Below are 15,826 nucleotides of genomic sequence, written 5' to 3' on the forward strand. Positions count from 1 at the left end.
TCACTTTTTTGCAAAACGGGTAATAGTATGAGTTGCCGTTTCAAAGTTTACATCGTTAGAATGATATCCAGACATTTTAGCCTATATTCGACCTCTTTTGGGTACCACCAAGAAAGTGAAAAAGCTCGAAGTCTGTAATCCAAGAGGAGAAGAAAAACTGAGGATAAAAATAAGTCTACATCACTTGAAGAAACCAAAGTCTGTGACTAAGCCGAATCTTAATCTAAAGCTATCTATTTGCAGCAGGATCTGAATATCTGTGGTAAAGAGTCAAGGGTTTGCTATAGTAGCCAAAGATCAGTAATAGAAGGCAAAGAGTCTGTAATTGGAAGTCATTGTATTATAATAAGAGATTAAACCTGCAATAAGGACAAAAATTCAGAAGCTGCTTCTGACTTTGACTAGGTAGAGACTCAACTATTGACCTTGACTTAAATAGGAGGGCTGACTTGGAGGGAATCTTTGGTATTGTGTTGGATATATCATTTTGAATAAATTCAATAAGAGGAGGATTGTTGGGTTTTCCCCTATTGAGAGGTTTTACCTTGCCTTGAAAGCCTAAATCTTTGTGTCTCGTACTTCTTTGTGTTCTTGGAAGAACAATTTGTGTAATTACTCGATGAAAGAGAAATATTAACTAACAGAGAAAAAAAATACTTATATAGGAGTTTACTTCCAACTATGAAGGAATACAATGAGGACATAAAATTTGTAAATCTTAAACTTGGTTAGGCCACTGCACCTCCAAAAACCTGACTCATTAAGCCATAAACTAGAAACCTTCTGTGGAACTCCAAAAACAAATGAATTGGAATGAATTATGAACTAGAATCAAGGGCCTTTACACTTTACATTTGACAATCTATTGCAGTATGAATATTGAGGTCACAACTATTCATTTATATTGCACTGTGTAAGAAAGGATGATCATATTTTATATATTTTGTCTAGTAAGGCTTGCACTTTGTCATTGCCAACTCTAACCAAGGTTTCATGTTCCCATTGTAATGAGAAACAACTGCATTGTCAAACTCTCAACAGTCCACACTAGGATTATATCCTAAACCCAGCACATACCAAGACTTGTCCAAAGGATGGGTCAGGCCATAAAACGTTCAATCCAGGGGGTAGTGTTCCAAGCTTCCACAACACTCTATCCTCATTCTGACATACAATAAAAGAAAAACTTAGAAATTGAACAAAGAAAAACCCATTAAGTTTTCTAGCTAATTACTTCAGATTTACTTCAAATACTTTAAAGTAAGCATCATAGGAATTAACATAAATAAACCACACTACACGCTTACATGTTCTGCCACTTGTGATATATTCCAGTTATATCTTGTTTCTCCCATTCTTTGAGATCAAATACATTCATCCCATATGTACAACCACAAGCATTAGGAGCAAAGTGCCCGGCTATGTGCGGATTGGACAAATTAAGGTATTTGTCAAACCGGTGAAAGATTTCTCCACAAGTTTCCACTGAACCATTAGCCTTTCCATGAAGATCTACTGACCATAAGGGCGTCAAATCTTTTTGCACCAAAATATCATCATCCAAGAAAAGGATCTTGTCCATTTTGGGATAAACTTGTGGAAGATAGAAACAAAGATGATTTAGCATGGATAAATATTTTGGATTTATATATTTCAACTTGGAGGAACGTGCTGAGAGTGTAGTCGAGTGATTTGCCTTGAAATAATACTCTTTCATAGCTGTGGATTCAAGTTGGCGAAGCACAGGGAAATAGGAGGAATTGAGCCATTTAAAATCATCTACATTTTCCACATGTATCGCAGCTTTCCCTCGGGGATTGAGTAAAAACCACATTTTCATGGCCCCAAAATTTAACTCGTCTATGATGGGACAAAATACATGTTTCTCAAATTCCTGCAAACACATGTCAATCACCTACAATGAGATCCAATTATTAAATGTAAAATGCAGAAAAACTGTTGGACTTCCAAACTTTAGAGTAATTTAAATTAATAACACTTCACCTTAGCATTTATGACAGTTGAATTCACAACCACAGATGCAGCCAATACATTGTCAGAAAATAATGCATAGTGATAAAGAGTCGGATCCTCCAACTTGTCCTTTTTAGGAAATTATCACTTTCCAAGAGGAAGAAAGTAATAATCTATGGTCAATCACATGGACAGACAGTGTAGGCCCTTGGGAATAGACTTTGTTGCCACCTAACTTAAAAATTTACTTTTCTTTTCCAAGGTCCTTACTTGCTCGTCTGCAGACTGAAGCATGGCTTGCAACTTCTTTGTTACTTTCGCACAACCATAAAATTGTTCTCTAGCCTTGGATAGGACATGACCCATAGCCTTAATCTTCTCAGGTGCACTAAAACAATCATGTCAATTACCAGTCATGAAAAAGAGAATGAAAAGTAGAAAGATTGACACACAGATTGCAAATTCAAATGGAAGCACTTACTACTCTTGATTTAGAAGCAGCCAATGTGCAAATCCAGGGGGTAGTGTTCCAAGCTTCCACAACACTCTATCCTCATTCTAACATACAATAAAAGAAAAACTTAGAAATCGAACAAAGAAAAACCCATTAAGTTTTCTAGCTAATTACTTCAGATTTACTTCAAATACTTTAAAGTAAGCATCACAAGAATTAACATAAATAAACCAACACACTTACAATGTTCTGCCACTTGTGATATATTCTAGTTATATCTTGTTTCTTCCATTCTTTGAGATCAAATACATTTATCCCATATGCCCAACCACAAGCATTAGGATCAAAGTGCCTGGCTATGTGCAGATTGGAAAAATTAAGGTATTTGTCAAAACGACGAAAGCTTTCTCCACAAGTTTCCACTGAACCATTAACATTTCCATGAATATCTACTAACCACAAGGGCGTCAAATCTTTCTACACCAAAATATCATCGTCCCATAAAAGGATATTTTCTAGTTTGGGATAAACTTGTGGAAGATAGAAACGAAGATGATTTACCATGGATAAATATTTTGGATTTATATATTTCAAATTGGAGGAATTTGCTAAGAGTGTAGTCGAGTGATCTGCGTTGAAATAATACTCTTTCATAGCTGTAGATTCAAGTTGGCGAAGCACAAGGCAATAGGAGGAATTGAGCCATTTAAAACCATCAACATTTTCTACATGTATCGCAGCTTTCCTTGGGGGATTAAGTAAAAACCACATTTTCGTGGCCCCAAAATTTAACTTATCTGTGACAAGATGAAATACATGTTTCTGAGATTCCTGCAAACACAAGTAAATCACCTACAATGAGATCCAAATATTAAATGCAAAATGCAGCAAAACTGTTGGACTTCCAAACTTTAGAGTATTTTAAATTCATAACACTTCACCTTAGCATTCATGATAGTTGAATTCACAACCACAGATGCAGCCAATACATTGTCAGAAAATAATGCATAGTGATAAAGAGTTGGATCCTCCAACTTGTCCCTTTTAGGAAATTTCACTTTTCAAGGGAAAGCAAGTAATAATCCATGGTCAATTGCATGGATAGACAGTGCAGGCCCTTGGGAACAGTCTTTGTTGCCAACTGACTTAAAAATGTACTTTGCTTTTTCAAGGTCCTTACTTGCTCGTCTGTAGACTAAAGCATGGCTCGCAACTTCTTTGTTACTTTCCCACAGTCATAAAATTGTTCTCTAGCCCTGGATAGGACATGACCCATAGCCTTGATCTTCTTAGGTGAACTGAAACATTCATATCAATTATTGGCCATGAAAAAGAGAGTGAAAAGCAGAAAGATTGACACACAGACTGCAACTTTAAAAGAAACAAAGGATATGAACGCCAAATGGAAATGGAAGCACTTAATACTCTTGATTTAGAAGCAACCAATGCGAAAACTATTACCTTTGAGGTAGATCAGAATCTACATTAGCCTCACCAATGTATGTTGACATTCTTTAACATGAAGCATCAATTCATGGTATAAATCAAGATTATTCCTAGCCTGGGCAGTGCTTGAATACACCCTAGCCATGATCAGTTGGTCTCGCATCAATCTAATAGTGGAGTCAGAATTCTCTTTCTCATTCTCAAGCCTCCAAACACAGTATTTTTCTAGGACAGCAGAATCTACCTCCTTGGAACGTTTAATTGCTGTGTTTTCAAGCTCAACTCATTTTTCTTCATCCTGTTGAATCAGCTCTATTGACATTTTATCCCTCCTCTTTTGTCTCAATTGTTGTAAGCATTAAAGTACTATAAATTAAAGCATACTATGCTAAAATCTAAGAAATATAAAATTTTTCTATTGGAGAAGTAACATTCAAAAAGGATTTTGGAAAATAATATAACAATTCGCTTTTCCATGAGAACAAAAAGTAGCGATCTAGTGCAGCAAAGAATTTTACCCTCTGTGAAACTTTTGTTGGACTTTCTTCAAGCTGCAAATGGTTTCATTACAACAACCATTGTCCTAGGAGTTTGACTAAACTTACCTTACAGTAGGCTACCAACATCATAGATCAGTTAACGAGGGAAAATCAAAATTTACCATCAAGAGCATTCTCTTTGACGTCTCGATGTTCACTTCCTGTGTCATCCTCTTGAAACCTCGTAAGAAGTTCTTCATCATTGGAAGTTTTTTTTTCTACACCTTGTCATTCATTTTACCCCCCTCAGGATTTTCCTTGCCTTCTTCATTGAAGATCACAACATCTTTTTGTGAATGTAACTTTTCTGAGTTGTCTCCAAAATTCGTTTGCCTCTACTTGATGTACACCGATAGAAATAGAGAAGCACCCCTGCCAATGCCAGTTTTCACTTCCTGCTTAATACAACCCTACTCAACTACATAGATCATCATCACATAGGTTTCCTTACATGTTCAATAGAGAAAATAACCAAAATCTTCACCAATCATACCTCAGAGTTAGTAATATCCCTTTGGTTTACTTCAGAGGGCTTTCTAATACCCATGAGGAAGATAAGTCATTCCATCCAACAAGTCATTCCGTCCAACAATATTTAAGTTTAGCTTTCTCGAGTCCTCTGTGATAGTTGTTATGACATCAATCACCTACCCAGTAAATAAAATTTATTTTCAGTTCTCTGCTAAATAGGGGAGAAAGCAAATTTAAGATATCCAAATGTAGCAGGTTTCTTATACTTGCCTCCTTTGGGAAGAGAGAGTCAATGCTCTCTATTAAACTCTGCTTTCTCCAGTCATCTACCTGTTCCTGTGAACCCCACAGATAAATAGATAAGAGTGATTTTAAACATATGGCAGAGCTCCAGTATCCTCAATAATTCCTCTCTATTTCAATCCACTCAGGTCGATTAAATTTCATTTTAGGGACATTATTTATTTTCTGGTATTAAACTAACGTATGTGCAAGTGCATTGCCCGATCCTAAAAAAGAAAAAAATGTCCATAGAAACGTAGAATTGATTTTCAAGATGTGGAAAGAGAATACCATTATGACAGATCCATATAATGACAAGTTGTGCCCTGTTATTTTAAATGATAAAAAATGCATAACAGGTGAGGTAGAAATAGTTGATGGAGAAGAATATCTATAAAAATACTAAAACGCTAAAAAGGGGGTTGCTTTGCTATCATGCATATGCTAAGATCGAGATTTTGTTACACATCAATAATAAAATGGTGTGTATAATATCTATCGTTTGTTTTGGCCAATGTGCTCTGAACACTATGGGAACATTGTGAAAATGATATGTATAGCAGAAAGTAGCTGGTGAACAAGATTGTCGTTGTGAATTGGGTCTAGGTTGGGTGGATCAGAACTGGTTTTAGCTTGACTGATGAGAAGTGGATTTAGCTTTATGGATGGAAAGTGGGTTTGGCTTGGATAATGAGTGGAGGAGAAGAATGATTGTTACTCTTCCCACCTAGATTCAATTCCCATAAGGAAGATGTTGAACTGAACTCTTAACAAATATATTTTTATAATACCCATCCAGCTTATGCAGAATCCAACACACACTTAGTACCATCCTACTCAGAATGAGGAGTGCCTAGCGAATTCACCGAGCAGTTGCCCAACGAATTTACCAGTCATATGCATTTCCCTTTATTAAAAAATGGAAAGAGCATTGTTATTTCTTGCTATTGGGATGAATGGTTTCATTATCTTTGGCAAGGGAAATTACCCTAGGGGTAGTTGGTAAAACCTTTGCTCTTGCATGAGAGAGGTACAAACTTTGAATCTTTCTCTTGGTAGGTATTATACTGTGTTAATGCAGAGATGGAGTTCACAGCTTCACACAGATCAAATGAAAGGAAACCTATAAAGAAAACTCACAAAATGTCAGGAAAAATGCTAGAGGTGCTAAACTTTTGACAATAAGCAAGGAAAGTAAGTTTGATAACATCTGCACCTTCAGATCCTACAAAAATGCTAAAAGGAAAATCAAATTCCAAAGTAGGTCCATGGGGTTTTGGTTCAATGGTTAACTAGGGGCGGTGAAGGCAAATCAAATTCCGAAGCAGGTCCATGGGGTCTTGGTTCAATGGTTAACCGGGAGTGATGATAATTCTCCACCAAGGCACAAATCACATAAATACATTGTTCAATGGGTTCTCAAGGAAAGGGATATTTCTAAAATAGTATAAGACGACTACACTTCATTGCAAGGGATATCTTACTTGAATGTTGTAAGAAGTATACACTTCATTGTAATACTACCAAATTAAGAAAGGGCATGCTTGCCAATAAAGATAAATTAAATAATGAACCACCCCAAAAAAAGAGATAGAAGCAACCTGACGAGGGAGGAGGGCAGGATGAAGCTTACCAGCAAGGGAGGAGGGCAGGAAGAAGCTTACCAGCGAGGGAGGAGGGAAGGAAGATGCTTACCAGTTGCAGATGTAGATGCAGAGTGATGAAACCTAGTTGCAAAAAAAACCAATGGCATGACCACAAAGATAATAAGGAAGCCCACCACAGCTATTCGATGATGAAAACCCCGACCTTCCCATCCTCCATTTCTACCAAGTTGGTAGCCTTGCCACCTTCCATTCCACACACCTCCTCTTTTCACAGGCATCTTTAGCTCTCAACCCTAACACCACTTTTCTCCTCCTCCTCCTCCTAAACATATATCGAGCAATGCAACCCTTACACAATCATAATCCTCTACATCAAATCCATATCATGGTTAGCAGAAATATATGAAGTCAACAAAAACCAAAACAACACTTAGATCTCATATATACTTTAGAGAATTTGATAGAAAAATTTACCAAAGGCATTGCAAAATGGATAGATCAACTGATTTCATGCAGTTTTGAGAAAGAAAGGGACACTGACATGGTAAAAACCTAGATGAAAATGGGCATAGGGGCCGGAAGTAGACAAATTTGAGGGTCTCTATCTCTGTTAGCCTTTTTGGTTAAAAAACCAAAACATATGATTAAGGGAAACACGTCATTCTAATTCAAATGCCAAAATAGATGTTATTATTAATGGGGATCCTCACTAGTCTGGCTGACTGTTCATACACTACGACATAGGAAGAGGAAGAATAGGTAGGCAGCGTTGGGTATATATGACGCCCCTCAACTTACTAATTTAATTGAGTAGGTACCGACTTCACATGCCTTGCATTGAGGCATGTAAAGGTAAAGGGAATGCTAGGGGGGTAATTTGATGCAGAGCAAGGGTGAATTATGCCTCCCTGAATGCACATCATGAGACTGTGTTTAAGATTCGTGATTCTGAAGCTGCGAGAATTCTAGAGTGTAAGCACAAGAGAGAAGATAAACATATTATGATCTAACATTTAAAATGGTGACTTGTTGATTGATTTCTCATTCAGAACGAAGAGAAAAAATTTGATTATTAGGGGAGAGAAATGATGAGTTTTCTATTGAGTAAAGGAAATACATCATTTGAGGCCATGGATAGATCTTAATGGTTTGGGATGCAAGTGTTAGTAAAACCTTACCTAAATTCCTTATGACTACCACATGGATGAGTGTTACACTTACGTTATTGATGCACTAACCATAGGGAGTTGGTATAATATTCATAGTTATGGGTGCTTACAAAACTGGGTTTTCATATACCTATGAAGTGAAAGGGAAGCAAGTACCCTTTCTTCAAGATATGAGTAAGGCTATAAGATTTAAACCAGCGACAGAGAAATTTTTTGTTAAAGAATACGTTTTACACATACTGTGTCCATTAGTATGAACCAGTTTATAAACATAGTGTTGGATTAATTTCATGGCACTTCTAGAAGTTGTTTTGATTCTTAGAAAACATGTTGTATGTTGTCGTCTGCTTCGAATTTTGCACAAGAAATAGTTGGTCCTTTAACAAGACTTGAGTGTGCCAACATGGACTATAGAAGAGCTTATTAGCATTGAAAATCCTCTTCTCAGATCAGTATGTCAATTTTAAATTAAGCAGAAATTGGCAATAAAACATATGATGTTCTAGAAGCTAAAAGATAGACAACACAGGAATCTACAACTTCTTACCTCTATTGTTGTCATTTTTAGCTTTCCCCGCCAGAATGGTATCAAAGTTAAGGTGAGGGCAAGGTATCAGAGCTAAGGTGAGGGCAAGCCCAAGCAAAGAAGAAAGAAATCACAAGAAGTTTTGTTAGGCCCCTATACTACTAGTATAACCCCTTATTGTTATTAGTATAACCCACTTATTATATTGATGTACCCATGTAGTGCCCATATTGTTACTATTGTGCCCCATAGAAGCCCACTATTGTTATTATTGTGGCTTTATATTATTATTGTTAGGTCGGCTGGATTATATTGTGACTTCTTAGACTCCTATATATAGAAAGGAGGTTTTGTCATTTGAATCATCCAAGAATTGTTCATTTATGTAATGTAAAGGAGGTTTCCCCCTCGAAGAGGCTGAATTCTAAGGCGTTGATCTATCTTTTCTATCTTTTCTTGAGCTGGTTTCATAACATTTGGAATCAGAGCTTTGGATTCTAGGGTTTCGCTGCTCCAAACAGGTCATCGTGGAATTTTCTCTATAACTTGTATTCTGTGACGTTTCAAAAGTCGCAAAAAAAACCCATTTGAGAAGAAATCACACTGAACCTTGGGTCCGAATTTCAGATCTTTTCGCGCGATATTTGCGGAGATATGATCTGAGTAATTTGGTCTTTTTGTAGACTCCTGAATTACATTCCAAACAGGTAACCTGGGGAAAATCATCATAACTTTCTTTCTGAGCATCGGATTGAAATTTCGCAAGAAGGTATAGAAGGAGAACGGATTTTAGTTTTCTTTTATATATATTTTAGATTCAAATCTTGAAAAAGTGACACGTGGCACTTCATACAATTTTTCTCTACTTAACTAGTCTACAATCAGGTCACTGCGGGAGATTGTGCATAACTCTTTCTTGGAGAATCCAATTTGGATCAGACTAGTGGAATTGGAAAGAGGACACAGAAGGCTACTACAGGTTGCAATTTCAGAACTTAAAGATCGAAAAGTACAGAGTTACAGTCGTTTCAAGGTCGAGCTCCTAAAATCAAGAAAAAACAAGATGAGGAAGTTTGATGGCAAGGATCCGGTAAATTGGATACTTCAGATGGAGCAATATTTTGATCTACATGGTGTAAAACTATTACAAAAGGTATGTATTGCATCTTCATATTTAGAACCAGATCAATTTTTATGGTACAAAGGGCTTTGTTCTCGTAAACAACTTGTTACGTGGTCAATTTTCACGGAGGAAATGATATCACATTATGAGGATACAAAGAGCAACACCTTCTTTAGAGCAACACCACAACAATTGGAAAGAGTAAAAGGGCTTTGTGACATAGTGGAAAGCAAAATTATGGAAACCAGGAAGCGTACCCCTCACAGCTATAAAGATGGAAGTGTTGTTTCTCCCAGCCTTCCACAACCTACAAGGGTTACACCACAACAATTGGAAGAAAAAAGAGAAAAAGGGCTTTGTTACAATTGTGATAGAAAATGCACTAAAGGTCATAGGTGTGCTGAGAAGAAATTATTTTACATAGAATATGAAGAGGAGGAAGAAAAGGATCAAGAAACATCAAAAGAAGAGGATATACACCAGGACACCATGCTAGAGAAAGAAGAAATGAATCAGACCATATCTTGTAAAGCATTGGCAAGAATTACCACTCCTCAAACTCTCAAGATAGAAGGACATATCGAGAAGAAAAAGGTGCAAGAAGTGAAAGATCACATCGAGAAAGAAGAAATGAATCCAACCATATCTTGTAATTCAATGGACGAAATTACCACTCCTCAAACTATCAAGATAGAAGGACACATCAAGAAGAAAAATGTTCAAGAAGTGAAAGATCACATCGAGCATCAAGAAATGAATCCGACCATATCTTGTAAAGGACTGCAAGAAATTACCACTTCTCAAAAGATAGAAGGACATATCAAGAAGAAAAAGGTTCAACCAGAGAAAGATGACATCAAGCATCAACAACAAGTTCTCCAACTTTTAAAGGATAACTTCACTTTGGTGCAAAATCAAACGAAACAACAGGTAGATCAACATCGTAGTGAAATTTTTTTTGATGTAGGTGATTGGGTATTTTTACTGCTACATCTCAAGCAAGCTATTTATGAGAAGGAAATGTTGGCAATACTACATGCACTTAAAAAATGGCGACCTTACCAAATGGGAAGACTCTTCAAGGATGAGGATGTGGAAGCATCGTTTTGTGCTATTTATATTATCCAACCAGATTGGATAAATGAAGCAAGGAAAGAATGGAAGAAGGACGAAGAAGTATGGCCACTTATTCAAAAGTTGCAAAAGATCCCAATTCAAAAATATTGCCAGAAATTGAAGAGGAAGGAAAAATCATATTAGAACCTGGAGCAGTCACAGAAACAAGAACCCGACAGCTACGAAATCAATCAATTTCAGAGTATCTCATCAAGTGGAAGAACTTACCCGCTGAAGATTCCACATGGAAGGACAAGAATTTTATACAGAAGCATCAAGAGCTACTCAAGCGTCGAGGACAACGCTTTCTGAAGGAGAGGGGCATGTTAGGCCCCTATACTACTAGTGTAACCCCTTATTGTTATTAGTATAACCCACTTATTATATTGATGTACCCATGTAGTGCCCATATTGTTACTATTGTGCCCCATAGAAGCCCGCTATTGTTATTATTGTGGCTTTATATTATTATTGTTAGGTCGGCTGGATTATATTGTGACTCCTTAGACTCCTATATATAGAAAGGAGTTTTTTTCATTTGAATCATCTAAGAATTGTTCATTTATGTAATATAAAGGAGGTTGCCCCCTCGAAGAGGCTGAATTCTAAGGCGTTGATCTACCTTTTCTATCTTTTCTTGAGCTGGTTTCATAACAAGTTTTCTGACAACACTGACCTCCTTCCTCTTCAAAGATCAGTCATCATGAAGCAGTGAAGCTCCTACTGCAAATTCTAGGTTGCAGATCCTAGAAAGGAAATGAGATGAAGGCCTCATCAATCAAGCATCTCTAGGATAGAGCTCTCTGTCAAATTGTTGGTCAAATGGTCTATGTCTAAGGCCTTTTTTCATGACTACAACCAAGAAGCTTTGGTTAGTTTAGGGTCAAATCTTCTATTATGAAATCACCCTTGAATTGAATTTGGTTTGGAGATAGTGTCTCACTCGGAATTCCTCCTCTATTGCAGGTTTATATAAAATCATGTCTGAAGCTATAAAGTTCCTAGCATCTAAGCTAATATATGTAATATTATTCTTGAGCTCATTGACATGCCTTCGACCTTGTATTAGGGCTTTATCTATCTCACAGAGAAGTATAAAAGGCTACAAAAGGTGAAGTATCCTCGGCCCTTGGACGTCAATCAAGAGGGTTTGAAAAATAGTGTTCATGGTTTTCCATTGGTTAGATGCTTATTGAAGGTAAAGGATCAACCTTTGTGCATCTCTGAGATTCTGGTACCAAAGGAAAGGGGGTTCATGACAAATAAAGATCATTTGAAGGATCTTGAAATATGAAACACAGTGTTCTCATATCTCATTTAAATAGGTATGACTTTTATTGGTGTCTAAGCTAAATTCATCTCAACATTTCTTCTCATATCAACTCATTGAGGCAATCAGGACAGACACATGGGTTTACCTAGAGCCATCACTTGTTATATGATTTTTACATCTTGGGTTTAAAAAGCCTTTATATACTCTAATTAGTAATTTCTAGTACCCATGCTCAGTGCATGTTGCACATTATTTTTCATAGCTGCGAAATTTGCATTCCATCAATTAAAGCTAAGATAGAACCAGTCTTAGTCAAAGAAGTCTATTTTATTTGATGGATTCAAACTGAATTTAATTTACTATGGTTTTTCCTTTCCATTAATTTACTCTGGTTTCAATAACCATCAAATCTTCCAAAGATAGAAATTCGATAATAGAACTGGAGTCGAATAGAGACTTACCGCTGCGGAATGGATACAGTCGAAAGTTCTTTCCCAAGGCTTGGCGGGTCAACAAGCTTCGTTTATTTTTTTTCCCTCTTCCCCAGATTTATCAACGGCCTTTGCTGTAGCAACCTCAGAGGGGTTTTTGTTGCCTGTGCTAGGGAAAATGTATGATTCTGAAGGGGATGTCCAACAACCGAACTTTTTCATCAGTTACTCGAGTCCAAAATTTCTGGAATAGGTCTATCAACCTCTTTCATTGCCTTGGAGGAGAAGGTGACAACCTATAGAGAGAGAGGGGCATTTTTTGGTTGACGGTGGAAAGGAAAATCCCTGTTTGAACCTTATGTGGGTTTGGGGTTCGATAGCGAAATCAAGGAGCCACACAAGTTCCAATTAGGTGTCATGTTCCCTGCACAAAACCCCAACAATCCCCTACCTCTATCAAACTAGAAGGGAAAAATAGGATACTCGTAGCAAAACGTTGGTCTCCATTTCTGAAACCTCCTCCAAAATTCAAAAATTCATGGTTTCAACAAAATTGCTGAAACCTTCTCCAGAATTAAAAAATCCAGGGTATGAACAAAATTATATCACCCATTGTTCTTCCTCCATTATTGAAAGCTCCTCGAGGGTGCTCCTTGAGGGTTTGAAAAAAAATGGCATCGCCCACCTCGAAATTTTATTTAGTGACTGGTACGCGGGAGACATAATGTCTTAAATAAAGATATTAAATTGCCATGGTATGTTTTAACAAGATCTTATGAAATATATATATATATATATCTTCTAATGCCTCTCAATATCTTCCATGGGGAATTTTGATTATGATAAATTTAATAAATAAAATGAAATTTTAAGATGAATTCATGTAGTAGTGATTCAATGGAATGGAATCATTTTTAAATGCTTTGGAAACTTTTTTTCACGATGTTTTCAGATATATTTTTTTCTAGACAGTTTCACCTTTTTCAAAGGGGGAAGAGGCGACAGCCTCTTGTAGTAGTGATTCAATAAAATGGAATCATTCTTAAATTTTTGGAAACCTTTTTCCATGATGTTTTTAGAGATTTACCCTTTTTCTAAAAAGTTTCACCACTTTCAAAGGGGCAAGAGGCGACAGTCTTTATTTCTATTTCACAAAAGGTGTCATGTCACTCCTTGTCAAAGGGACTAGAGTGACACGCTTCAAAATGTCACATTCTGCCATGGTTTGAGTCCAGATTTAATCAAGTGAGGTGGAAGGTTCTCTAATATTGGTTAGGTGTACTATTAAAAATGAACATTTCACTATCATTCTCATCTTCAAATAAAAGCTCATGGAAGAGCTCAATCTTCTCTTTTTATCAATCTGATAAATAGTTTACATATGGAAGAGGGTATATCTTGGCTACAAACATGGGCTATAAAGTTTGTGGCGGCATGGGACAACAATAAAAAGGTATGTTGACAAATGTAGATCCTCCCAATCTCCCCGCCAAGAATAGGCCTCGGTGCAAAATGGCTACAAATTTAGGATGAATATTGTGCTCACAAGCTAAAGTTTCATGAACAAGAGATGGGAAAGGATATTGTTGGGACGTTTAAGAAGAATTTAAAGCAAGATACGTAAGCTCAGAAACCCCAAGGAGAAACCCAAGATAAACATATGAGCTATAACCCTCGTCCTGAGTCATCCAATGCTACTTCTTCACCAAAATTCTATTATTGGTGTTGGTGGATAAAGAAAAAAAGGATAGGGATGCTAATGATAGGGAAGGGAGAGTAAAGATGAGATAGATGATATTGACGTTTCCCCTAGACAATGCCAATTCTCCTACCCCCCAAAGTCTGTTTCCTCTTCTTAATGAAAGGCATATTACATTAAATATATAAATAATTATAAGCCATGCATTTTGACGCCCTTGTACATTCTTTTTGATTAATGAAAAATCTTCGACATACAAAAAAAAATAACACACTATACTCACACACAATGCAATAAGCAAGCCCCCATCGATGTTATGCACTACTTTAAATGGGTTTAATAGCCTTGGATGGCTCTAACAATCATAATTGAATCTATATGATGTTAACTCATTTAACCAACAAAACATGCCTTTGACAATGGTAACTAGACTTACACTCCATTTACTGCATTAAACAATCAAGTGAGGCTTTAATAATTGTAACCAAACATACAAGTCATTGAACAATCTAACCAACCTAACACAACTTTAATAGTGATAACCAAAATGTACATGTTACTAATCAATTGACCATTGTGTCATGCCTCTAACATGTGCAATTAAACGTAAATGTTGTTGATGGGGTTGACCTATCTAACATATCTCCCACAATTGTAGTCAAACATGCATGTTGATTCGGTTAACATCCCAGATAATGTTAATAAAAAATACATATTAATATCCAACCTAACATGTCACTAATAGTGACAATGGAATGTGCATGTCAATGGCTAAGCTAATTGACCTTATATGTTGTTCATTGAGATGATTAACACATAGCTCACTAAGCTAACCAAGTTGACAAACCATTGGTTTTGTCATTGAACTAACATGCCTTTAATAGACACAACTAAATGTACATGATGTTACACCAATAAACCATCATGACATGCCTTTAACAGTAGTAACAAAGTGTGCAAGTTCTGGATTGGGAAAACCAAACTAATATACCTATGATAATCATAACTGACCATACATGTTTGTTGTGATCAACCCTTCAAGTTTTCCCTTGCTTCTATACAAAATTAAGCATTCCATGCAACTCTCAAAGTAACTTTGATACATATACAAATTAAGTTTGTATTTACATGTTCGATTTGTGTTAAAGTGTTTCCTCTTTAAAGGTCATAGGATTCAATCCAATGGAAATTAAAGTATGTACACATCCATAGATTAAATAGTTAAAGCATTGAATGGAGGGCATTCCTTGTCTCACAAACAAGGGGGTCTCATATGTCAACTTGGCAGCTACCTGCATTATAACTTAATATTAAATAATACTCTTATTTTTTCAATTAATATGAATGATTCTAATATTTAATATATTGTTAAGGAGATTACCCCTTGAATAATTAGTGAAGTATTTAATATTGGATGAGAGAATTGTAAGGCTGAAATTTTGGCTACCACGGGTTAAGTTTGGTGTTTGTATTATGTCAATGCAAAATTAGATTTCACACCTCTCCAGGAATCAATTAAAATCATTTACACATACCAATCAAAGGCATTCAATATATGGTTAAAGAAGTGATTGGGAGGAGTTCACTGTCATATCCATCCAAGGGTTTCCAAACTAGAGAAAGAAGGGCATGTGTTTGATTTATGGGCTAACGTTTGAAATATTGCTATGAGGAGAAGAGTTGGTGGGAGTCCTTATTATGAAAAGGCCCTGCACC

At 36.4% G+C, this 15,826-nt stretch overlaps 1 protein-coding gene across 1 annotated transcript in view; it reads right to left on the reverse strand.

Annotated features, from left to right (window-relative positions):
* Nucleotides 1–1,303: 1,303 nt before the first annotated feature.
* Nucleotides 1,304–15,826, reverse strand: part of LOC149212958 (polygalacturonate 4-alpha-galacturonosyltransferase-like) — a 41,041-nt gene continuing 26,518 nt past the window's right edge. The window contains exons 2-4 of the mRNA XM_089388879.1: nt 2,245–2,362; nt 2,005–2,103; nt 1,304–1,915 (exon numbers count right to left, since the gene is read on the reverse strand). Coding sequence (XP_089245005.1) covers nt 1,304–1,915; nt 2,005–2,103; nt 2,245–2,362 — 829 coding nt within the window. The remainder of the gene's footprint in view (nt 1,916–2,004; nt 2,104–2,244; nt 2,363–15,826) is intronic.

Source organism: Pinus tabuliformis, chromosome 1_1, assembly GCF_031772625.1.
Source record: "Pinus tabuliformis cultivar Carrire ecotype Pingquan chromosome 1_1, CPIR1, whole genome shotgun sequence".
Classification (NCBI taxonomy): domain Eukaryota; kingdom Viridiplantae; phylum Streptophyta; class Pinopsida; order Pinales; family Pinaceae; genus Pinus; species Pinus tabuliformis.